The sequence below is a fragment of the Labeo rohita genome, chromosome 20 (genome assembly GCF_022985175.1).
Source record: "Labeo rohita strain BAU-BD-2019 chromosome 20, IGBB_LRoh.1.0, whole genome shotgun sequence".
NCBI lineage: Eukaryota > Metazoa > Chordata > Actinopteri > Cypriniformes > Cyprinidae > Labeo > Labeo rohita.
The window spans coordinates 4,969,254-4,996,559 of record NC_066888.1 but is presented as its reverse complement, the minus strand read 5'-3'; the positions used below and the strand labels follow the sequence as shown (position 1 = coordinate 4,996,559).

General features: G+C 35.3%; 1 protein-coding gene across 1 annotated transcript in view; it reads right to left on the bottom strand.

Moving 5' to 3' along the window:
- Positions 1–25,600, bottom strand: part of enpp1 (ectonucleotide pyrophosphatase/phosphodiesterase 1) — a 60,458-nt gene extending 34,858 nt beyond the window's left edge. The window contains exons 1-12 of the mRNA XM_051138761.1: positions 25,334–25,600; positions 23,484–23,556; positions 22,927–23,055; positions 17,329–17,454; positions 14,492–14,552; positions 11,458–11,555; positions 10,100–10,179; positions 8,601–8,720; positions 4,323–4,432; positions 3,923–3,988; positions 3,626–3,698; positions 2,294–2,402 (exon numbers count right to left, since the gene is read on the bottom strand). Coding sequence (XP_050994718.1) covers positions 2,294–2,402; positions 3,626–3,698; positions 3,923–3,988; positions 4,323–4,432; positions 8,601–8,720; positions 10,100–10,179; positions 11,458–11,555; positions 14,492–14,552; positions 17,329–17,454; positions 22,927–23,055; positions 23,484–23,556; positions 25,334–25,462 — 1,174 coding nt within the window. The 5' untranslated portion in view covers positions 25,463–25,600. The remainder of the gene's footprint in view (positions 1–2,293; positions 2,403–3,625; positions 3,699–3,922; positions 3,989–4,322; positions 4,433–8,600; positions 8,721–10,099; positions 10,180–11,457; positions 11,556–14,491; positions 14,553–17,328; positions 17,455–22,926; positions 23,056–23,483; positions 23,557–25,333) is intronic.
- Positions 25,601–27,306: the final 1,706 nt, after the last annotated feature.

The following is a 27,306-nucleotide window of genomic DNA, read 5'->3' as shown; positions in this document are numbered from 1 at the left end:
ATCATCAGATAATTTAGTTTAAATAAAATACTTGAAATGTCAATATTCACTTTATTCATTAAATATTTTGTGATCTGACAAAAACAATTATCCCCGCATTTTTCTTTGGAGGGGTTTATGATTGTACTCCATTTATATGTTTATATTATATTTATAATTAATATATATTAATAAATCTAAATTGCCTGATTTTATATTTTGTTTCAAAATGTGACCATATTATCACTCATCTCTTTATATAAATCATATACGCTGTATAATTTTATCAACATACATACAATATACTGACATAGGGCAATATGTACTATACAACAAATCTCAACTTTCTAAATTGGTTGTATCACTGTAAAATGTAAACTGATTTCGCCCAGCCCTGCTAAATACTATAGGGGTGTAGATAATAAAGTGCACCTATTATGTCCCTTTTTACAAGATGTATTTTAAATCTCAGGTGTCCCCAGAATGTGTCTGTGAAGTTACAGCTCAAAATACCCTAACAGAAACAGGCAGCTTTAGTTGTATGTCTCTTTAAATGCAAATGAGCTGCTGCTCCCCACCCTCTTTTCAAAAAGCATCTCTTTGTTTTTGATTATCATGTATATCGCACTGAAATCATGTGTTTTAAAGCTTTCGCACACAAGTTTATGTTAAAACACGCGTAAGTTGCAAAAACACAGTCGGTTATGTCTATGAAGTCAAACAGCTGGGAAAGAAATTGCATGTTTATATTAGATCGGTGTATTAAAGGAGAAGTCCACTTCCAAAACAAAGATTCACATAGAATATACCCCCTTCAGTCGTAAAGAAATTATGTTTTCTAACCCTAACCCTAACATTTTTCTCTATATAATGGACTGATATGGTGCCCCGATTTTGAACTTCCAAAATGCAGTTTAAATGCGGTACCCAAATGCGGTTGTAAACGATCCCAGCCGAGGAAGAAGGGTCTTATCTAGTGAAACAATTGGTTATTTTCATTTAAAACATACTATTTAAATATTTTTTTTAATCTCAAACACTCGTCTTGTCTTGCTCTCGTTGAACTCTGTGTATTCTGGCTCAAGACCGTTAGGGTATGTCGAAAAACATACGTGATCGTATTTTCTTCCTCAACTTCAAAAATCATTTCAAAATCATCCAACATCACTGCAGAAGTACTGACACAGTTTTTGCAAAGTGAACATGCAAAGAAGCTCAAATACCCTTAACAAAAAAGGTAAAGCAGTGAAACAGGACGATTTTGAAGTTGAGGGAGAACATGAGATGGGAGTTTATACCCTAACTGTCATAAACAGGAAAAAAACAGTCCAGGCAGAGTAAGACAAGACGAGCGTTTGACATTAAAAAGTATATAAATTGTATTATTTTTATTAAAATAACCAATCGTTTTGCTAGATAATATCCTTCTTCCTAGGCTGGGATTGTTTACAACCACATTTGGGATCGTTTGAAGCCGAATTTAAACTGCATTTTGGAAGTTCAAAATCGGGACATCATATCAATCCATTATATGGAGAAAAATCCTGAAATGTTTTCCTCAAAAAACATAATTTCTTTACGACTGAGGAAAGAAACACATGAAGATCTTGGATGACAAAGGGGTGAGTACATTATATGTGAATCTTCGTTTTGGAAGTGGACTTCTCCTTGACAGAAACGTAATATACAGTACCTTTACTGCTGTTTGGTTGTACGCTGTTAATATGTCCCAAACAATACAATTAAAGCAAACAATCACTCATTGCACTGGACTGAATAATGTCTACAGCTGTAATAAGACGACATTTCTTACTTGAATCCTGCTTTTAAATGCTCTGGTGTGAAGATAAACATGGTGTGTTTGCGGCTCTCTCATGGCGGGACTCTGCTAATACGGCCATGTCAGTCAACTATCGTGGGCAGGGCTGGTAGTGTGATGTCACACATTACGGATTCTGTGATCAGTAAGCTATGAGACACGGTTTATGATTTATAGAGATTAAAAAAAGAAGCAGGTGGATTTTTTATCATTATAGGGTGGTTGTGTACACACACTGCCAACACACATTTAAGTTTAAATGACATGTAAATGGAATTTTGCATAATAGGTGCCCTTTAAGATATTATAAGCATCACATTCATTATTTTCTGCAAAGCTGCTTTAAAAACAATTTGCATTATGTGAAGTGCTATGCAAATACATTTGACTTGACTTGAAATACGACTACATTGTAGCTCTTGCCAGTGCACGTTTATATTTAGATTTGGGCTCATGTTCAAATTAACGTGTGTGGGAAAGACGCACAGTACTCACCGTGGTCAGAGACCAGAATTAGGTTAACACATTTATGCAACTTTCTCTGCTTGAGACCCTCCATCAACAGCCCAATAAGTTTGTCAACATTCAGTAAGGCCTCAAGTACCTGCAATACAAAAAGCAATTATGATTTGGAAAGCATTTCAGCAGCAGAATCCAAACCAGGGGAATTCATACTGATTATAAACAGTTTTTAAGAATTCTAAACACCAAATAGGTGTTTGCAGCTGTGCTGTTATATGGTTATCAAGCCAATCACTGTGATTTTTTTCTGTATTTCATACACTCCATTAACAAAAAAAATAATGATTTTGTTTACTTAAAGGAGAAGTTCACTTCCAGAACAAAAATTTACAGATAATTTACTTAATAATTTAATGCTTGTCTTGTCTAGCTCTGCATGAACTCTGCATGTATTCTGGTTCAATACAGTTAGGGTATGTCGAAAAACTCCCATCTTATTTTTTCCTCCAACTTCAAAATCGTCCTACATTGCTGCAGAAGTACAGACCCAGTCTTTGCAAAGTGAACATGCAAAGAAGATCAAGGGTATGTCGAAAAACTCCCATGTTCTCCCTCAACTTCAAAATCGTCCTATATTAATAACTGTCATGAACCGGAAAAAAACAGTCTAGGCAGAGTAAGACAAGATGAGCATTTGAGATTACAAAGTATATAAATTGTCTTTTTTTAAATAAAAATAACCAATTGTTTTTCTAGATAAGACCCTTCTTTCTCAACCCAGTGTTTAAAAAGTAAACGCACAAAGAGGGTCAAACACCCTTTACATAAAAAGGTAAAACAGTGATGTGAGGCAAAACAGCAATTTTGAAGTTGGAGGAGAAAATGAGATAGGAGTTTTTAGACATACCCTAACTGTATTGAACCAGAATGCACAGAGTTCACGCAGAGTTAGACAAGACGAGCATTTGAGGTTAAAAAGTATATAAATTGTAATTTTTTTTTAGAAAATAAGCCGTTATAATAAATAATAAATAATCATTTTGCTAGTTATGAGCCTTCTTTCTCGGCTGGGATCGTTTAGAGCCCTTTGAAACTGCATTTAAACTGCATTTTCGAAGTTTAAATTCGTGGGCACCATAGAAGTCCACTATATGGAGAACATTCTTGGAATTTTTTTCTCAAAAAAACACTTCTTTACTGAAGAAAGAAAGACATGAACATCTTGGATGACAAGTGGGTGAGTAAATTATGTACATTTTTGTTCTGGAAGTAACTTCATACCCTAAATCAGACATTTGCCCCCAAACTACAACATAAACTGAAGTTTGTCAGTTAATTTCCAATCGTGGTTTGTCTTCAGTTTACCTGGTTACTCATTGGTCCATATCGATGACCCGAAGCATCAGGCTCTTCGAAGTATAAGGTGTAGAAGTCTGGTCTAAAACAGAGTGTATATACTTTTAATTAAAAGAAAAACAGTAACTTAAAAATAACATCTAAATTAACATCTAAATAAAAGGCAAAAACAGTGTTTAATGTTAATGAATCAACCTAAATACATGAATTTACACATTTTATGAGTTAAAAAAGGTAGAAATAGCTTTTTATGGTAACTCCAAGTTGTAACCAAAAAATAAAGAAATATAAATAAAATAGCATTACCTTTTTCCTTCAGGTAAATGCAACCATTCAAAGATTTTTGCAATCCTCTTTTCAAAGGAGATGTTCCTAAAGAAAGAAAATTATATCATCCATTTGAGCTAATTTGTTGGCTATTTAAACTCAATTTTTGATGGCTGTTACTAAAAACCCATATATCTTTTATTAAGCTCAGCAGAAGCTCATAATTAGAGTAATTATCTGTGTAACCTGCTTCAAAGTATTGCTTTTGAATTTAGTGTAATATGATGTGTTGCTCTTAATTGCTAGTTTTAGATGTGAATTATATTCAGTCCTCACAACTCTTAAATCAACCCCAGAATCCAGTTCATAACAATGTTAAAAAAAAAATAAATAAAATAAATAAAAATCTAAAAAAAAAAAAGGTTTTGTAAATATCCACCTGTCATACTTCACCCAGTAATCTGGGTATTGTCCACTGACTTCCACATCAGATCCAGGCCAGAAGAAAGTAGCTGTTTTTAGTTTGTTTTTCATGGCTGTGAGCCAAACCTAAAGACAATCACAGGAAGAACTGAATGAGAGTGCTGACAAAAGATGCAGCACACAAAAGATAAAACACCACTTACAATAATAATAAAAAAAAAAAACTAACAAAGCGAGATAAGAGAAAGAGCCAGACAGTGATAAAAAAAATATGCATAATATAGTATAGTGTCACATTATTAGTTACTTAGATTTTAGTTTTTTATATTTCTGTTTTAATTTTGATGTTAATAGTTTTAATAAGTTTTAGCAGTTTTAGTTTTTTGTTTGTTTTTGTTTATTAAATTTAATTTATTTTAGTACTTCAACTTCAACTAGACTGTTAAAATGAGAAATGCTGCCTTGGCATCTAAATGAAAATGCTTTTACGTTTTTAGTTTTAGTTAATGATAGTAAGCTTTGTTTGAGGAACTGGCGATTCGATTTCATTTAATTGCAGTTCACTTAGAAGGGCAAAATTAAAAAACTAAAATGGTTCTTACTATATCAAAGTCATGAAGAAGCTCTACAAAATCAAGCATGTACGCCTACAGTCAGAAACCACAAAGCCTGCCTCTGTAATTACTGTAAAAGCCAATATATAGGATGGATTCTAACCCAGGCTTCAATGTAACATAGGCTACCACTGAATGTGAATGTCTCACACATTTAAATGACCATTAGTTTTAGTCTCAAATGCCAACAGCTGCCTCTTTTCAAAAGCAAATCCTTATATCTTCTACTAGAAGGTTTTATGTTGCATCATTTCAGCACCATGGACGGGGCAAAGCAAAAAGCGCATTGTTGAAAGTCAAGCATGGAAACAAACAAGAAGATCTCAACTCTCAGTCTTGGATTTTCACAATTTCAGCCACCCACCACTGAAACATTTTGTGCTCTGGCATTTTTTTTATCATTTGCTACCCATTTGATTGCAAATGTGAATACGTTACAGAGTGTTAGAGGAGAAGTCCAATTCCAGAACAAAAATTGACAGATAATTTACTCACCACTTGTCATCCAATATGTTCATGTCTTTCTTTCTTCAGTCTTAAAGAAATTATGTTTTTTGAGGGAAACATTTCAGGATTTTTCTCCATATAATGGACTGATATGGTGCTCCGATTTTGAACTTCCAAAATGCAGTTTAAATGCAGCTTCAAACAATCCCAAATGCGGTTGTAAACAATCCTAGTCGAGAAAGAAGGGTCTTATCTAGCGAAATGATCAGTTATTTTCATTTAAAAATATACAATTTATATACTTTTTAATCTCAAATGCTGGTCTTGTTTTACTCTGTCTGGACTGTTTTTTTTTTTTCAGTTCATGACAGTTAGGGTATGTCGAAAAACTCCCATCTCATGTTCTCCCTCAACTTTAAAATGTCCCTATATCGCTGTTTTACCTTTTTTGTTAAGGGTGTTTGATCTTCTTTGCATGTTCACTACTTCTGCAGCGATGTAGGATGATTTTGAAATGATTTTTGAAGTTGAGGGAGAAAATATGATTTGAGTTTTGACATACCCTAACTATACACAGAGTTCAGGGATGTTCAGAGTTAAGACGAGTGTTTGAGATTAAAAAGTATTTAAATCGTATTTTTTTAATGAAAATAACTGATCATTTCGCTAGATAAGGTCCTTCTTCCTCGGCTTTGGGATCGTTTGAAGCCACATTCAAACTGCATTTTGGAAGTTTAAAATCGGGGCACCATATCAGTTCATTATATGGAAAAAAATCCTGAAATGTTTCACTCAAAAAACTATTTTGTTACGGCTGAAGAAATAAAGACATGAACATCTTGGATGACAAGGGGGTGAGTACATTATCTGTAAATTGTTGTTCTGCAAGTGGACTTCTCCTTTAAACATCACCACCCTCTGTTTCCCCCAAATGGGGGTAATCTTGAACTCCAAGAATGATGATAAGGGCGCATCCAGAATTTCCTCTGACCCACCGTGATATAGAAAGAAGTATAGAAGAATTCTATCCCAAGAACTTGAGGAAAGTTCCACACCAGTACACTCATGTCAACAAAAAAAAAGACCAAATGTAAGGTGACGAAATGGCTCCATCAGATCTCATAAATCTGAAAAATAATGTGCTGAAGACTTCAAGTTTGCAACAGATGGTAAGGTCTTCAAGAACATCAGGCTTCTTCTAGCAGTGCTGACCTGAGACTTAATAATGGGTCATCAAACAGGAATTTGAAACAATTTTGCATTTTGGATGTTAATTTCAATGCATTCATGCTAATGCTGGTTGCACAAAGTCCTTCTTAAACATCTGTGCTCCGCCCTTCATTACCACCAAACCAAAAATCTTGGAGAACTCCGAAAAGAATGATGATAAGGGTGCTGCCAGAGTTTCCTCTAACCCACCCTAATATTGAACGAAATATGGAAGAATTAAATCCAAGAACTTGATGAAAGTTCCACTCCATTACACTTTATTATGACAACAAAAGACCAAATGTAAAATGGTGAAATGGCTCCATCAGGTTTAAGAGGGTTTTGACCTTTGTCCAGAAGAGAGTGATCTAAAAGAACATCAGGCGTCTTTGTTATTGACGAAATACGACAGTAACAATCCAAGCCCAATTGGTTTGGCTTTCCAAAGATTCCTAAAAACATTCATGAATTCCCAGCAGAACTAGTTTGGCTGGTCTGACTTCTAGAAATGATGGTCAATCAGCATGGTCTCTCTGATGAAGCCGGTTGATCAAGAAATCCTTGTTGGGTCAAGCTAGTTGAGAAGCCTGCTGGAGAAACCAGTATCTCATTCTGGGATGGGGACCAACATCTGTTTACATAATGTCCTAAAGACTAAATTAGGATGTGAAGTTCGCACTAGGGTCTTAGTAATTACTTGTAAGTTTTAATCCAAGTATGCTCTTGATTTGGGTTGCACCATTTGTGTTCAACATCTGTGCACCACCCTGCAATAACCCCAATCAGCTATCTTGGTGAATTCTAAAGATAAAGATGATGACTGCTGCCAGAGGATGGGTGTGACCTTCCTTTCATCCCATCCTGATACAGGAAGCAATCTGGAAGGATTCTACCACATAAACATGAAGAAAGTTTCACTCCAACACTCTTTATCTTGACAGTTCAAATGAGCATATGAAGAAATATCACTAGTGGCAGGAGCTGCTCCATCAGGTTCCAGATGTTTCCAGAAGAGTGGGATTCAAAAGAACATCAGGACTCTTCAAGCAATGCCTATCCAAGACTTAATGGCTCATCAACTAAGAATTTTGAATCGGGTTTGCAAAGATTTCTGGATGCATTCATGAATGTCCAGGTTGGTTTATGTTGGCTAACGCTGGTCTGACTGCTAAACATCATAGGATGTTGGTGCCCAGGTATGTTAATGACCATTGCACCAGTAATTTCTGATAAACCATATCTTTATTGCAAAAACATGAATATGAATTGTTATATACAATCACATTCATATTCACTTTTTCAGTCTAATGCTCACACTAGGGGCTGAGTAACTTATTTTAGTTGTACTATTTGTTCTTATGGTAGAACAACCCATGAGAAAGCAAAACAAACCACAAGGATAAAAAGGGAGGGCAGGTCAGAAAAGGACAGAACCGCAAACACTGTGCCAGAATCTGGTGGAAAAAAAAAGAAAGAAAACAGTTCTCACCTACAGACAGGGTCAAAACGGCACAAAGCTGAGCACACAAAAAACACAAAGAAAAGCATAGGAAAGAGAATACATGGGAAATAAAATGGGAAGGAAAACACATCAGATAGGTGGGGCAAATTAACTAGGGACAGGGCAAACGAGAGGGCAGAGTCAGAGGAGTACATGGCCAACAGACACAAACTGAGGCCTGGAGCATACAGTAGGTGCCAGGATCCCACGCCAGGATTATAAACAGACATTACACTCTTGTTTTCTGACACTAACAGTAGAATAAAAAACCAAACAAGAGTGCTGGGATTGACTTACACGTACAGTACCACGTACAGTAGGTAACTGTTAAAGGTATATATTTCTAGTTAAAATACTTATCCAGAACCTTTCAAAAAAATAGCATCAACAAAACACTGAGGGGATGCAAACTGAGTTTAAAAATTTTACAAGAAAATTACCTAATCTTTTTTAAAAATATCATCTTAGATTACTGCAGATGTGTTAAAACTGTGCATATTGATTTCTGTGTGCATGTACTCACTGGTTCACCCAGGTACCACGCCGGGTTGAATTTCTCATCTACCCTTAAACTGAAAGAGGCATTGCGAGTGACATCATACATCTTATTGTCCACAATTCCATGGGATTCTGGATATAGACCCTGCAAATAAACATTTAATGAAAACATTAGTTCACTCATTAAAAAACAAAAAAACAGAACAAAGCAACAATTGAAACTCAAGTTAACTGAAGTTTAACTTTTTATAGGACCTGTAAAAAATGGGTGGGTGACAGAACCACAGAGATTTAAAAAATAAGCTGGAGTGTTAAAACCAGATTCCAAAATTAACACTTAACAAAACTTTTAGTCTTAAAGGAACACTTCATTTTTTTAAAAAAAAATAGGCTCATTGTCCAACTCCCCTAGAGTTAAACAGTTGAGTTTTACCGTTTTCGAATCCATTCAGCCGATCTCCGAGTCTGGCTCTGGCACTTTTAGTATAGCTTAGTATAGATCATTGAATCTGATTAGACCGATAGCATCTTGCTCAAAAATGACCACATGATATTTTTTCATATTTAAAACTTGACTCTTCTGTAGTTTACATTGTGTACTAAGACTGACGAGAAAATGAAAAGTTGTGATTTTCTAGGCTGATATAGCTAGGAACTATACTCTCATAACCTGAGGTGAGTCCCTTGAGGAAGGCCGTGACCCCCAACTGCTCCCCGGGCCCCGCAGCGATAGCAACACGGCTGCCTACTGCTCCGGGTGTGTGTTCACGGTGTGTGTTCACTGCTGTGTGTGTGCACTTGGATGGGTTAAATGCAGAACATGGGTCACCATACTTGGCCTCATGTCACGTTCCTTTCCTTGCCCCATGTCCTTGGGGGCAGTCGTGGCCTAACGGTTAGGGAGTCGGGTTTGTAACCGAAAGGTTGCGGGTTCGAGTCTCAGAGAAGTGAATAACCAGCGCTCTTAATAGCATGACTGAGGTGAGTCCCTTGAGCAAAGCACTGAACCCCCAACTGCTCCCCGGGCACCGCAGCAAAAGCAATGTGTGTTCACAGTGTGTGTGTGCACTTGGATGGGTTAAATGCAGGTGCAATGATGTTACGCAGTGCCTGAAGGTGAACAGCACTAAGTCTGCGTAGATGCATCAGAGTTGACAGCTGCGTAATATCATTGCGCTTGCTGCACCCATGGTACAGCAGCAAAGTTCCTTGATTATTACGCCGGAATTGGATTCAATGACCTATGCTATGCTAAAAGTGCTACCGCCAGACCCCCGGAGATTGGCTGAATGGATTCAAAAACTGTAAAACTCAACTGTTTAAGGGGATTTGGAAAATGAGCCTATTTTCAAAAACAAAGAGGAGTGTTCCTTTAACTTCACTGATGTGAATAGTAAGTGATTAAAATCAAACACATAAAAACTGTCTACTAAAGAAAGCAACAGTTTCAACTGTTTCAACATTTTGACACATATGTGTTGTTCTTCAAGAGCAATTGTGGCTTAATTTCTACCTGTCACTTACTGTCACTATGGTGTAATGATTTGGGAAGGTCTTGGTGGGATAAGCAGGTCGCATATACGGAGTGGACGTCCCACATTTCCCTGAAGAAACAAGATGAGATTAACCACTGAAACTTAAAGGAGAAGTTCTTTATTTATTTATTTTTTTTTCATAATTTACTCACCTTCTTGTCATCCAAGATGTTCATGTCTGTACTTTTTTCAGTTGTAAAGAAATTATGTTTCTTGAGGAAAACATTTCAGGATTTCTCTCCATATAATATTTTGAAGTTAGAGGAGAAAATGAGATGGGTGTTTTTCGACCCACCCTAACTGTATTGACCCAGATGAAATCTTCATTTAAACTGCATTTTGGAAGTTCAAACTTGGGGACACCATTGAAGTCCACTATATGCCGAAAAATCCTCAAGAAACATAATTTCTTTACGACTGAAGAAAGGAAGACATGAACGTCTTGGATGACAAGAGGGGGAGTGAGTTATCTGTAAATTTTTGTTCTGGACGCGAACTTCTCCTTTAACTATTTTTTTAACACTAATTAAAACCAGTGGTTAACAACCAGGGGGCTTCAAGATGACTTTAAATAATTTAAAAAAATGAGACAAAACAAAGAGACAAAAAAACAAAACAAAAAAAAAACAAACAAACAGAAAATCCTGAAAAATCTGGATATGTGAGGTAGCCTAATATTAAATATGATTTCTAAACCTGGAAAAGCCATATAAATTAATGTTTCTGTGCATTAATCTTTAAATGTCACGGGGTTATGTATAGTTTAATTGTTTTAGTAATTAAATTTTTCTAGCAATACCAAATTCTAAAACATTTTATCAGATACAATTTGTAAGTAAACAATATTTAATATATATATATATATATATATATATATATATATATATATCCTTAATCCTTATCCAGTAAGTCACGAATGAAAAGAAAATTCATATAAACTCATTAGTTAAAAGAATAAGATTCCTGAAGCACATTCAGCTCTTAACATTTCTGAAATTCTAAAACATAATTTAATCTTAATTATATTATTTATAAATTATTATGAACTTTACCTAGTCAAAAACCTATTAGTCTACATTGTTGTGGACAATGTGGGGCCTTGGAGTCAAAAAGAGAAGAGAACCACTGGTTTAGACCAACTACAATACAGTGAATATTATAATTCATCCTACTTGACTTTGTGAATTGCTTTTAATACACCAATTAACTTATGAGCTTACAACTGACTTATTAATTTATCAGAATGACAAATGTGGAAAATGGATTTAAAAATGTTCATCACATACACCAGATATAACAGACATAATTCTATAACCAGGGTCAGACTCTGAATAAAATGTGACATACTGAGTTTGCTGATGACAGGAAGCAGGGTGCTGTACGCTTTCATGTATCCTGCCCTGAATCCATCGAGAGACACCAGAAGCAGCGGTGGTTTAGAAAATCTACGGAAAAAAAACTGTGTTTTTAAAAATGCTTGTCATGCCATGGAAAAAAGTAGCTTCCTCTTTCAGTTGAAGTGCTCATGGGCAAAAATAGCAATAGGAAACTTGAGCAGGGTTTTACCCAGAGAACTGCAGATGTTGATATATGTCTACGGGCCAAGCCTAAAACAACCTGTCACACCCAAAACGCCAAACAATCAGACCAATGGGGAAGAATATGCTCCATTTCACAGTCCTGAATTACCACAAAAGCTCTCAATAAGAAACAAGCTTGCACTTGTAATGTTATGAAACGTATTTTCTATGCATTGTTGTCTTGATCTCGATCATAAAGCTCTTCAGACTTCAAGTGCCAAAATATTACAAAAGGCACAATATTCATGTAATACCATTCTGTTTGCTTTACTGCAGATGTCTTTAATGACATCACTATAAAGTTGTATTAGCAGTCCTGCCTGCTTCAACACATCCTCCAAAACCAAAACAAAAAAAAGTATCCATAAAACAAAAAGGTGAATTTATTATCAGAGTATTACATTCCAAACTACAAAAAAAGCTAAGAAATTGGAATTAAACATACAATTGTCAAGTTTTTTTTTTTTTTTTTTTTTTTTTTTTGAATGTATTTCAGAGTATGTTTATTATAGCTAATGGAAAAACATCACTGACCACAGTCCATTTAACCAGACAGTCAGACATAAACACAAGCACGCCTAAACATCTCTCTGTGCATCTAAATAGATGCATTTATATACAGTGCCATTTAAAAGTCTGAGTCCACATGTGATTTAAAAGCTCTTTTAAACCCAGAAAGACACAGAAAGTTTCAGGATGCTGACCATTTCAAACAGTGTTACGATATGAAATGAGTACTATTTTTAGGCCACTAATCAAATAATGAAGTTCCTCCCAGTGAACAACAAAATCCTCTTTCTTATTCTCACATCATGCTGGATAACATGATCATTAGGTTTATGTGGAGTTCCTGAACTTATTCAAGACCATTAAACATAACAGATGTCTGTCTGAAACCAGTTTTCCTCAAACAAAACCACCGTTTGTGGCTTAGCTTTCAGACGCAGCCAGGGGTATAATAACGAAACAAATATTTAATCCCAAAAGTTGGCAGTGTTGTGAAGGCTACTTTGGAAATGTAATAGGTTACAGATTACAAGTCACTCTACTGAAAGAGGAGCTATCATGAAAATCTGACTTTTTCTGTGGTTAAGTGCTATAATCGGGTCCCAACCCAGAAATTGCAAAAAGGACAACCCTGTAACTTTGTTTTGCTAAGTCTTTTTCTGTAAGCATGTGAAAAAACGAGCCGCTCAGATTTTGCTCGCCTAATGACGCTTTATCACGTTTTCATCCAGTTGCCAGATGTTTTTTGGCAGAGTATCTGAGATGCGAGCTGTAAAGGCACAGCCCTATTCTAGGAAAGGGGGCGGGGAGCAGCAGCTCATTTGCATTTAAAGAGACATGCAAGAAAACAGCCTGTTTCTGCTTCCACTTAAAATGAATAATTAATGATCTTCATGGTATTTTGATCTGAAACCTCACAGACACATTCTGGGAATGTGCCTCTTTATGATGTAACAGTGTGGCTAAACACAGCCTCCACAGAATAAGATCAACCCCTGCTTCTACATCACTGTTTAGCCCCATCTACAGAACTTGCACATGTAGTGTAAATAATGAGAGGCAAACGCATAAAGATGGCTCCAAATACAACAAAGACGCTGTGAAGTGCCAAGTTGTGGAAGAACAGTCTTTGCAATGCCTTTCTTCTGATCCAAATGTGAGGAAAAAGTGGATGAACTTTATCTTCAAAGTTCTAGACTGCCTCAGTAAGAACTTGGTCCTTTGTTCACTTAATTTTACCGCTGATTCGTTTACAAACAAGGAACAATTTGACATAGGGTTTTGAAAAAGACAATGCTGTGCCGCCTATATTGAATCTGACAATAATATCGCAACACACAAGTGTGAGTCACTGCTTAGTGGTCACTATTGCTTTGTCTGTTATGACAGATAGTTTGATATGTGAGTATTTCTGGATTTTTAATAAGGCTGGTAAACGATTAATTGTGAATAATCGCATACAAAATAAAAGTTTGAGTTTGCCTAATATGCGTGTGTGTACTCTGTGTAATTATATATATATATATATATATATATATATATATATATATAAGCACATTCATGCATATATTTAAGAAATATTTACAAGTATACATATTTATTATAATTTGTATAGAATTGATATTAAATACAAATAAAAAATATTTTGTACATAACATATTTCTTTTCAGTATATAAATTAATTTGTGTATTTATGTATTTATATATACATAATAATTACACACAGTGCACATAAATATATTAGGCAAACTCAAACTTTAAATTTTGTATGCGATTAATTGCGATTAATCACGATTAATCGTTTACCAGCCCTAATTTTTAACCTAAAATCACAGCATCGTCCATCTATGAGAATGTAGGCTGTCAAATATACACAACTATTAGCCAATCATAGCAGTGGTTATTTACTTCCAAGCTTACAATACACCACAACTATTAAAACAGAGCGTTCTGCTATCAAAACTTAACAAAAATAGCATATTACTTCTAAATTATGATGTTAAAATAATTCATGCGAATTTAGAGAACAGTACTAAAAAATAAAAAAGGAAGTTCACTACATATTAAAATACATAACACTGTTATATGAAACTAGTTATCCTGAAAACTAACAACATACTGTCAAAGGGCCAACACACACACACACGCACACACACACACAATGTGCCTAGAAAACCGATAAAGCCTCATTAACTATAGATGGAGATGCTAATTTCTAAGCTTTGAGTTAATGATATTAACCTGATTGGATTCTTGATACAGAGCCATCTCATTTATAAACATAAGTCAGTTACCCAGCAGGACATTGAGGAGTCCTGATGTCCTCACAGTCCTCTTCAAGCCAAGGTTTTTCACCTGTGAAGAAAAGAAGGAAGAGAAAGGAAGTATTACTAGTAACTCGAAACTCTGGCCAGGTACTGAATTTTCTAAAGTTTCCATTGATTTAACAGTAAGAAAGAGAAATGAAAGGGCGTTGAGGAACAGTTTAGTTTTCAAAGGCAGGACAGAGTAAAACTGTAGGCCTTGATAAGACAATAGCTCTCTCTCTAACATACATTCAAACATAATCAATCTGGAATGAAGCCAAAGTACAGAACAGAATATTGGAACTTCATCACAGAGTCTTTTAATGATACAAACAACTGACGGTCCAGGCAGCCTTTTTCAAGTGATAGTAATTAGCTGTCAGCAGCTAATGCACAGGCAGGAACAAACATTGCTGTGATTGTGTATTTTAGCATGGCTAAAAATAAGACAGATACTGGAATTATGAGTGAACACAGCCAACATGTGGAATCTTAAATCTGTGCTCTGATGCTCCCAGTTGTGTTTAACAAATGTCATATGTGAACAATTTGTCTTTTCAGAGGATTCAAAGAGCAGATGCAGTGCTTTAACATACAGCCAAATCCTTTTTTTCCTTTTTTTGTTCTTACACAAATATCTTGCTAAGAAAATGCGGAAATCAGCTGTCCCACAGAAAAGTTGTCACAAGGGTTGTATTTCATTAACTAAAGGGTTTGAGTCAACATTGCTTGTTTTCTATAGTAGATTTCCTTTTTTTTATGTTGGCTTATGTAATGTTTTTAATCACATACATACTTTTTGACTGCAATTAAATGAAAATGTATTATAGGTTAAATTTATATTAAATGCAGTTAGCTGAACTTCATAGTGTTTTTTGCTATTACTTAAAGTAATAGTTCACTCAAAAATAAAAATGTAGTCATCACTTACTAAACCTCAAATAGTTCCAAACCTGTAGGGTTTCTATATTCTACTGAACACAAAATAAGCTATTTTGGGTAACCAAACAGTTTCTGGTTGCCCTTTACTTCTACAGAATGAGAAAAATGTAGGAAGTCAAAGGGGACCAGCAACTGCTGGTCTTCACTTTATTTTTGGGTGAACTATTCTTTAAGTACACCTTTATGTCGTTTTATTATGATATTTATTGTCTTTGAAATATGGTTTTAATTGGCAGCTTACTATAGTGTGACAACATAAATCTTTTTTACAGTGTAATAAAACTGAAAATGTTAATGCTCTCTGTGCAAGACTTTAAGATTCAATACAAAACCTGATTATTAATATGCATTGCTAAGAACTTCATTTGGACAACTTTAAAGGCAATTTTCTCAATATTTCGATTTTTTTTCCAGATTTTCAGATAGTTGTATCTCTGTTAAATATTGTCCTAACAAACCATACATCAATGGAAAGCTTATTTATTCAGCTTTCAGATGTATAATTCTTGATTAAAAATAATTGACCCTTGACTCTCTCTTAAAGGAGATATCTACTTCCAGAACAAAAAAAAAAAAAAAACATATAATGTACTCACCCCCTTGTCATCCAAGATGTTTATGTATTTCTTTCTTTAGTCGTAAAGAATTTTTTTTTTTTTTTTGAAGAAAGCATTTCAGGAAATGCTTCCAAAATGCAGTTTAAATGCAGCTTCAAAGGACTCTAAACTTCAAACTTCCAACTTCAAAAATAATTTCAAAATCATCCTATATCGCTGCAGAAGTACTGACTTTGCAGAAGTACCAGTCTTTGCAAAGTGCACAAGCAAAGAAGATCAAACACCCTTAACAAAAAAGGTAAAACAGTGATATAGGACGATTTTGAAGTTGAGGGAGAACATGACACGGGAGTTTTTCGACATACCCTAACTGTCATGAACCGGAACAAAAACAGAGTTCAGGCAGAGTAAGACAAGATGAGCGTTTGACATTAAAAAGTATATAAATTGTATTATTTTTATGAAAATAGTCAATCATTTCGCCACATAAGACCCTTCTTCCTTGGCTGGGATCGTTTACAACCACATTTGGGATCGTTTGAAGCCGCATTTAAACTGCATTTTGGAAGTTTAAAATCAGGGCACCATATCAGTCCATTATATGGAGAAAAATGCTGTTGCGTTGTATGGGTCAAAATGATAGATTTATGCCAAAAATCATTAGGATTTAAAGTAAAGATCATGTTCCATGAAGATATTTTGCAAATTTCCTACTGTAAATACATCAAAACTTAATTTTTGATTAGTAATATACATTGCTAAAATCTTAATTTGAACAAATTTAAAGGTGATTTTCTCAATATTTGGATTTTTTTGCACCCTCAGATTCCAGATTTTCAAATAGTTTTCTAGGCAAAATATTGTCCTATCCTAGCTTACTTATTCAGCTTTCAGATTATGCATAAATCTCAGTTCCAAAAAATTGACCCTTATGATTGGTTTTGTGGTCCCGGGTCACATATGTGGTGACTAGTATAAAACAGTGATGCTATATCACCATTTGGACATTATTCTGTCCAAACACACCCAAAAAGTGTCCTGAAATAACCATATTTGTGAAAACAACTAGCTATGAAAACACCATTTAGGGAAGCTGCTCTCTATCCTGCTGAGAGGAGATGAACTCCCAAATAACTTCAAAAATAAATCCTTCAGACCCATCACAACCTCACAGACACTACGAACCTTTCAATGAAACAGATACATGTCTGTTCAAAAACATACTCCTAACTAGCTTGAGAACTTTATACAGCCCTTATGAGATTGTTTATCAACCCATTTAAACAACATAAATACAACTAACACGATACGCAGCATGTCATGTACCTTCACATGTGTGCTTGTAGTTGAAGCAGCAGTCACCCTTTTTCACACAGTCTTCAGAACAGGAGCAGAGACTGTTCAGCAAACGCTCTTCACCGCAGCGGAATTTAGAACACGTCCAGCGCTGGCCTGGAACACAATGATAAACAGCAGGACAGGGATGACGTGGGAAGATATGAGAGTATTGAGATTGTTGATATAAACTGCTAAAAGTTTGGTATTATGAAAGCACTTCAGAGCTGTATAGAGGAGTGCTTTCAAAACCAATGGAGCGCATACAGCGTATTTACATACAGACCTTTGATTTAAAACTCCGTTTTCTGAAATTTAAAATAAAATAAAATAAAATAAAACAAAAATAATGTAAAATAAAATAAAAATAACGAAGAAATTCACTGGAAAAGGAAAATTTCTGGTTCTTACAGGGACAGTTTACCCATTTACCCAGTCCACATTTTAATTCAGCAAATCATTTTGGGAAAGCACAGACAATTATTAATATTCATGAGCTTAGACTGTCAGACAATATGAAATAAAGCAAGAAGCAAAGAAGCTGACTGTTGTTGTTAAACAAACTGAAATATTGCACATTTTGGTAACATTTAACAAGATTTTTGATGCTTTTTGATTTCTTTGAACCTCTTTATTGTAATTTTCACAGAAACACAGAAACACTCACTGACCAATAATATCTCATGCACAAACATTAAATTATAAAATAATTCTTCACTTTATTATGAAAATGTTCATCCGTTCGTGGATCAGTTTTATTTTCGTATAATTAAGATACTATTATAACTTTACATTTAATTTTATTTTAATATTTTCTGTTTTCACTTTCATTTCAGTTAAAGTTTTAGTAATTTTGTTGTGTTTTGACATTCCTATTAGTTTGTTTAAAAGTGTATGTATATAGTGTTGCATTGGCAATTAGTTAAAATAAGTTTAAGTTTTTATGTTTCTATTTTATTTTAGCTAAAGGTTATTTTATGTAACATTTTTTTGTTTAGATTAGTTAAATGGTTAATAACCCTGTAAATTCAGCATTTTAGTTATAATTATTATTATTATTCGCATTATATTCTAATATATTAATATTTAGTTCTAGTTATTATTTTGGTAACACTTTACAATAAGGCCCATTAGTTAAAGGTGTCATCGGATGCCCATTTTCCACAAGTTGATATGATTCTTTAGGGTCTTAATGAAAAGTCTATAATATGCTTTGGTTAAAAATTCTCAATGGTTTTGTAAAACAACACCCTTTTTACCTTGTCAAAATCAGCTCTGCAAAAATCAACCCATTCTGAGGGGCTGTTCCTTTAAATGCAAATGAGCTCTGCTCGCCCCGCCCCTCCCTTCTCGCTGTGGAATTACGAGCTGCTCTGAGAGATTGTTTACTTTAGCCGCATTTAGCACATTTAGCCGCAAAACTTGCACATTATTAGGAAAGGTGATTGCAGAGATTTATCAAAAAACCCTTATACTCACTTCTGCTGTAAGTGAAGCTGGATCACAAATGCACTCCCTTCACAAACAAACGTAATCCACTGCATCTTCAACGTCTCAGATGTCAGGAGTAAATGGTGCCCACTATGTTCATTATTACATCCAGCAACACAACACCTCAATCTGAGATATTCTTGTCTAATTTACATCCCTGCTCCGGCATCAAAACAATGGAGGTCGGACTGTTACAACTGATCTGAGGTAAAACACTCATGTCTATCAACTATCATGGGAGCGGCCTCTGTTGGTGTGACGCCACATCTGAGCATCTGAGAATGGCTCGATTTGAAAAAGGGGATATTATTTTTATAGATTAATTAAAAACCACTGCATGGATTTGTATCATTATAGGGTAGATGTGTACATACACTGCCAACACACATTAATGTTCAAACAACATTAAAAAAAGTTTGCATCCGATGACCCCTTCAACATTAGTTAACTACTTTAGTTAACATGAACTAAGAACAATACATCTACAGCATTTATTAATCTTAGTCAATGTTAATTTCAGCATTTACTAATGCATTATTAAAATCACAAGTTGTGTTTAACATTAACTACATGAACTAACAATAAATAAATTAACATTAACAATGATTAATACTATAATAAATGTATTGTTCAGTGTTTGTTAATGTTATTTAATACATTAACTAACATTAACTAATGGAACCTTTACCACAAACACTGAGGTCTAGCATTTGCTGGCATGGTAATGTTAATGTAGGCTATATGTGTGTTTGCAGTTGGTAGAAGTGCTCACCTTGAGACATATCAGTAAAGCTTTATATAGGACTAAGATGTTAGATAAAGAGAGAAAAACACATTCTGAATGTAGGTCTGTGGGTTTTTGCATGCATGACACAATAAACAGCTACAGCTGTTAGGTAAGGCAGTGTGAAAAAATGAGACAGGAGAAGACAGTGAGACAGAAAAAGAGTCTGTCTCTCAGCAGACCAAAAGTCACCGATCCTTTACATGCAATTTGCCAAATGACAGCTAAATCCACCCATCCCACACATGCAGTGCACAGGGTAGGCGCCACAGGGAGGAACATTCTGCTACTGTGCTGGAAAGTGAAGTTGATTCAAAACATTAAGGAAAAAAAAACTACAGGGCGGGCCTTTAAACCCAAACTCAGAGAAACCCACAGAGCTCTAACACTTCACTGAAGGAATTTCAACAGGTGGGTGTTGATGGTATAAACAGACATTCTTGTTTCCAGTGTGTGCAGGCCTTTTTTGGGCTGTTACGGCCCTGAATAAATGGCTAGTGTCTGTACACATACTATGAATATAACTTAATTTTCCTTTTCTTTTTCTGTCTCAAACACATGCACACACATTTCCGTTTTTGTCTCAAACACATGCACAACACAGCTGGATTTCCAGGCTACCAAATAAAAAAAACAAAACATAATTTAACTCTTCCTCAAAGTGAACATAAGCAAAATGTCTTAAAGGTAACACTGGCTGCAAAATTCACTTTTTTAGCAGTGTGTGTCCACAACCATCCCACAATGATAAAAATCCGTTCACAGCTTTTTTAACCCCAAAAACCTTAACAGTCTCAATATCAAGCCGTTTGGTTTTTCTGAGCAGTATGTCATATTGCTCAAACCCCACCCACGACTTCTGATGGACTGTCCTGTATTAGCATAACAATCTATAAGAGTCTTAATTTTCTCCCGAAAATCAGAGCCACTCAGTATGCAGTCGATTAGTTTTGTTTTTTTATGGCAGCGTGCCTAGTGTGCCACCGAATACACAAAAACAGTAGAGAGGGGTGGGTGAGCAGTAGCTCATTATCATTTAAAGAGACATGCACTGAAACAGGTCAGTGTGAACAGAGATATTTTTGACAAGGTAAAAAAAAAACAACCATTGAAGAATTTTAACCAAAGCATTTTGCAGAAAATAGGCAAATTGTGGAAAATAGGCATCTGATGCCCTTTTAAGATCCAATCACCCAAAGTATTATAGTTTAAATTTATACTCAGTACAACTAGTTCACAAAATGAAAATTTTTTCATTACCCCCATGTCGTTCCAAAACCGTAAAAGCTTTGTTCATCTTCGAAACGCATTTTAAGATATTTTGGATGAAAACCGAAAGGCTTGTGACTGTCCTATTGACTGCAAAGTAAATACCGCTGTCAGAAAAGTATGAAAGACATCGTTAAAATAGTCCATCTGCCATCAGTCGTTCAACCTGAATTTTATTAAGCAACGAGAATACTTTTTGTACACAAAGAAAATAAAAATAACAACTTTATTCAACAATTCGTCTCATCTGCGTCACTGTAGCGCCATTTTGAAAAATATCCCCTGGACGCAAACTGCGTATGCTGTTCTGTGTCAGCTGCACCACATCTTTACATTTTGATTTGAACAAAAACAGCATATCCGTGTGGTGCGGCTGACACAGAACAGTGTATACAGTTTATGTCCAGTGGATGTTTTCCAGCATTGATAAAGCACTACTCCCTCACACCTTCAGCACTCAATATAAGACCTTTACTACCACTGAACGTCAATATGGGAACCAGGCACTTCTCACTGTACTCCTCCTCTAGCAACACTAGAACATTTTGGATGCTTTTGAATACAAAATGATTGACTTGGTCTCTTGAGACCAGAGAATGGATTCCCACAACCATCACGTCACTTCTGCACTTCTGTGTCGTACTCTGTGAGATAAAGTGTCACTCTTTTCATAACTTTTGCCGGCTCTGAGACACTTGCATGGTATTTCTCCTGCTCTTTTTGTAGCAAAAATTCACTCATCATTAAATGAAAACTTAAAGTGAAGACCTGATTATTTCAGAAGCCCTGTCACAAGTCCATTGCTTTTGAATGTTGGTGCTACTTCTGCTTTCACACTTAAGACAATAATTTGGTAGCCTTTTGTACCACTGTTCTCTTTATGCTAAAAAATAAGTCACCTGGCAGTTCTCTCCCAAGTGGTTTTATTGCTGCCAGCATTAAGTATGATTCAGTAGGCTATAAAACACTTATAACTGTCAGGAAATAACTTGTCTTTAAAAGTTTTGGTTCAATATACTTACCTGTTGATCAAAAATAGACGTAAACCTATAATTTTGTTTTCTTTTTTTAGTTTTATTTAGTAACATTCAGGAGGGTGTACTCATTTTTGCAACACAACATTTTATCACTTTAATAAGAAAATCTTATTTTGCTGAATAATTTTGACATTCTTCTTTGGTAATTGATCAAGCAGACTTGTTGGAACAATATATCTCCAAAGAACCCTAACATGTCTTGCAAGTAAAGAGTAATTGCTCAATTTGTGAAGTTTTAGAGGGGGTGTACTCATTTATGATGTGCACTGTATATAGTGTGTGTTCAACAGAAGAAACTCATAAAGGTTTGGAACAAGTGGATGATGAGTAAAATGACAGAACTATCCCTTTAAGTAGGACTTAAGTAAATCACTATTTAAAATGTACTTTAAAGTAAAGCTAAACATTAAACATTATTATAAAGTGCTCTTTTAGAAAAGTGTGTTAAGAAACAGTAATGAAAGTGTACTCTCTATAAATATACTAAAGAGCCTTTTATTTAATTAATATTATATTATCAGCAAGTACAGTGTAAATCAACTACTTAGAATATTAAAATAACATGTTGCCATTTCTGTCATCCTTCACAAAACCTTGTGTGGTGAGTTTCATTCTTGTGTGGAACATAAAAGGGGAAGTTTAGCAGTATGGATGGGGTTGCCAGGCTACAAAAATTACACAAAGTCTTCACAAAAGTCATCCTTGTGGCTTTAAGATGACTACATTTAAATGAAGTCTTCTGAAGCCGGGTTGTATGTGAGGAATAGACTAAAATTTTACACAGTTACTATTCACTTTCAAGTTATTGAAGCATCAAAAGAAAAAAGAAAGTTGTGTGGATTTCGAAAGACATGAGTGTGAATAAATGATGACCTTTTCTTTTTTTCCTGCTTTATCAGCATTCAGTAACGCATTGACGTCAAAAGTAATGTACGTAGTCATGAAATCAGAAACCTTCCATGAATCTGAAGGGAAATGGTCACAGAAGATGCATGAAATGTCACTTACTTGGTTCCACACACACTTCCTTATAGTCCAGACAGCAGGTGCCTTCATTTTCACACGCAGAATCACAATGGCACACTGCATTAGAGTCATGCCTTTCGGACAAGCAGCGATTTCTACAGCTATCAGTAACTAGAAAACATCAAATAAAGACCATGATGGAATGATTTTTCAAATTTAATGTGGATATAATGACACAGGGCTTCATTCCCAACCTCAAAGGCAACAAAAATCCTTACACAGTGGATTAAAGGGTGATAATCGATATCTGTCCCCTGGTTTCACAGACAAGGCTTAAGCCTAGTCCTAGACTAAAATGTAATTCTAAACTATTTCAACTGAAAAAAACCTGCATTTACTGATCTTTAAAATTCTTTTCTATTTCTAAGGGATGTTTATAAAAAATACTTAAATGTCTTAATTGAGCTATGGCCTAATCCTGGCTTAGTCTAAGTCCTGTCTGTGAAACAAGGCCTATATATATGTACTATTACATGGAAAAGATTATGAAGGGTGAGCTTTAAAACCATGACCAGAAAAAAAGTAGAAAACTTAGATACCTTTATCACTGCAACGGAGTTTGAGTATAAATATGATTGTGAGAATTAAAGCCAGCAAGGCAAGCAGAAGGACCTATAGAGAAAAAAATAGCAACAGGACAAAAATTGTAGTTACAAAATTCAGTAAAGAATGAAACATTTTACATAAATGTTGCTAAATACATCCTGCTTTGATATATAATATCAAATAATATATAATATATAGGTGTGTATATATATATATATATATATATATAATTACTTTAATATTAAAAGGTGCCAAATGACTTACAAAGCATTCAATTAATGACAATCCTTTGTTACAATTATTTAATGAACGAACCAGACAATGAAATGACAAAGCCCTGAAACAGACAATTGATTGGCATAATCATCATAATTGTCAAACGCCCTAAAACAGACAATTAATCATCATAATAGCAACTATTTCAGTCAATTATAAAATTAGCCAATTTTAGTCAATAGTCTTGCAAATTTTATAATCTTGACAGCCTTTAAAAACAACAAGAACCAACAAGAGTGTGATTTCACCAAACTTGCATACACTTTTCATTCTCTCTAAATTTAAAGTGAATTGTTCAGTTTAAATAAAGGATTGCTGAAATATGAGATCAGCAGTTCAGGAAAACAGATGCAGCTTTGTTGAATTTAGAGTGTCATACTAAATTGGGCCTGGTATTTGTTTGCATTTTGAAAGCAGTTTTCTTCTCAGATGATTCTTTTAACTAATCATTAATACAGAAATGCAGAACAAGCCATCAGCCCGCTGGTGACTGCAGCTATTTGCTTAAAGTGATAGCTCTCAAAATGAAAGCTCAAGCTGCTGATCACAAATGTAGATATTCTGAAAAAATGAAAACAGCTGCAGTTTCTGGTCTCCACTGACTTTTTGTGTTCAGCAGAACAGGAACTTACACAGGTTTGCAAGAAGTTGAGCATGAGTAAACATCGTCAGGACTCTCATTATTGAGTGAACTATCACTTTAAATGAAATGAAGGAGGCATTTTAATCAAATACATTAGCATTGTTTAAAAAAAAATAAATCACCAAGGTGTCAAATACTGTGTTTCATACACCAGTCACAAATTTGCACATTTTTAAAGAAATATCAAAACAAAGGATTGCTGTTCTCAACTATCTCAACTCAAAGAGACACTGTAATGCTACATTACACAATGAGTTACTGTATGCTGGCTTCTGGAGGTAATGACCAACATTTCCTCTGAAGCTCCAATGCAGCCAGTTGTTACTTGCTTCACAGCTTTGCTTTTTGGCATCCTCAAACAGTGCAGTAGTAAAAAAAAATGGTTCCACTGTTTGATAAATGAATTTCCATGACTTTTCCCATTGTTCATGATTACAGTGCAAACTGCCATGAACTTCAAAGATTCTATTCACTTCCATGACTTTTCCTGGCCTGCATATCACATTTGTTTCCAGGTTTTTAACTGGTCGTGGGAATCCTGATGATTAATGATGCTAAATCCCTAAGTAAAACAGCCTACTTTTAACAGCGGAAAAAAACTTTACATACATGCACATGCATTTTAGAAAACATCCTTTTTTTCTTATTTTCATTAAGTGCTACTTAAACCTCATTATCTAACTTAACAATCCATGTACAGAATTGGCTATACACTATACAATACTGTATAACACAGTGGTCTTGTGAAAATATACTGTATGTAAACTTACTTCAAATAAATAAATGACAAAATGAAGTTTTATCATCACAAACTACTAAGATTAAAAGTGAGCACTGAGTCACTCATGGGTTGCTTGTTTAACCTAGCTGTAGAAACTAAACTGCTTTTATTTCCCCCCTAGTGTCCCATGAGACTTCGCTTACCGCACAGAGGATTTTCAAGTATCTTGACTTTGTTTTTGTGGCGCTTTGTGTCCGTTTGGACTGCTGTCCTGTCCCTAGTAGATTGGCGGCGTGCTCGCTCATGTGTTCATCCCGCTTGGCTGAATCCATTATTGATCGCGCGCTCAGTGTGCGTTGCACCGGTTTAGCAGGCACTCATTTCAAACTTTGTTCTCTAGTGACTTTGTAGCTTGTGCAGTTAAAGGACCGCCCAGCTGCAGTGTAGTCAACCAAAGGCAACATGAGCAGCAGCACATGCCCTGTGATTCTGTGTAATTAAATTTCAACCCGAGAAAGGGCAGTCGACTGGGGCGAAAACCGGTTGCACTGAACTTACCTTTGTAATTTGTAGCTGTATGATGTATACGTGTCCGTGTCTGGAACAGCGTCGTTGACTAATTTTTCAAAGCTCTTCTTTTATTTTACTGACGCTTGCAACACTAAAACTTAAGAACTTTGAGTACTCTATAAGAAAAAGATGCAAAAATTGTACTTTTAGGGGTACAACTGCTTGTCACTTGGACGGTATTCTCAGTGAGACACCTTTGCACCTTCTTTCCCCCTGGTAGTAATATGTAGCTTTATGGTAGTAATACGTCCTCTTTTGATATTATTATGTTTAAAAAGGTACAAAGGTGTCCCTTTGAGGCTACTGTCCTAGTGACAAGCTGTCGTTGTACATGTGGTAAATTAGGCCAGCTGTATTTTGAAATGTTCTGGGGATTCAAACTTTTGTTTGGATATGTCAAATAGACATTGCAAGTTGAAGTACACGTTGAAGTGTGGTAGATTCACTCTAAGGTAAATGCTAATACTGGTTTTGGAAATGTGTTGGCTGTATTTTGCATGGCAAAACAAGCACAGAAATATGCGTAACATGCAACATTTGTTGAACCGTCAAGGTTCAGGTGTTTGTTATTGAATGCACTGTGTCAGATGGTGCGTTACGTTATGATGACCTTAATGTGCATAAAAGTGGTATCTGCTGTGCATGTTATGGATGTATTGCACAACTACTCCCTCTCATGGTCAGTGGACGCATGTACACTTAATCGTTCACCTGCCATTCAGTAATTATACGAGCACGATCTTTAGGTAAGAGTGGAAGTCATTTGACCCATTCAGCCATCTAATCAACATTACAACCTTTCTAGCATTATTGCATATGACCTTACTGTAAGAAACGAAAAATTGTTTTTCAATTGCCATTTCAGCACAAACCACTTGTTTTTATCTATTTCCAGCCTGTTACCCGCTGTATTTCCATCCAGATGAAGATGGCTGTATTTTGCAGTTGATTATGGTGGAATATCTGTGATATCTGTTGTCTGACTTTGGGCAGAGTCAGCGAGGCTGATTATCTGAGCTGACAGTATCACTTTCCTAATTCATTTAGTCTCACTTACCACATCCTTCAGGAAACGGAGGGAATCTAATTAGAATGAACAATACAAAGAGAGGTCATTACATTAAGCTCAATTATTGATCAACATCAATGGAATTTTGGTAAAGCGTTGTCATTTTTAAAATGATAGGGTGCGGTAATTTTAATGTGATATGGAAATTTGAGCATAGTTAGGCACTTCCTTTTTGTAAATGTTTTGTGGAACAGATCATAAGCTGAGTAAATTTTTAGAACAATGAAATACTACAAATGCTAGTCTTTAGAACTATGAAAATACAATAAGTACAGTATTGTTAAGTCTGTGATACTCTCCTCAACTTAAGATGAATATATACTGGTTTTGAAACATAGTGACAGGTACCTGTATGTTACTGGTGAAAGGTAGACTAACTGCTTTAACCAACTTAATTAAGGTCTACCGGCTTGATTTCAGCCCTACAACTCAGTAGTCTAACTAATCCATTAACTGGGTCAGCTTGGACCGGTTCATGACCAGCAGTTTGTAACTAAAAACTGTGTAAAATCACTTTCAGTCATGTGCTTTTATAGC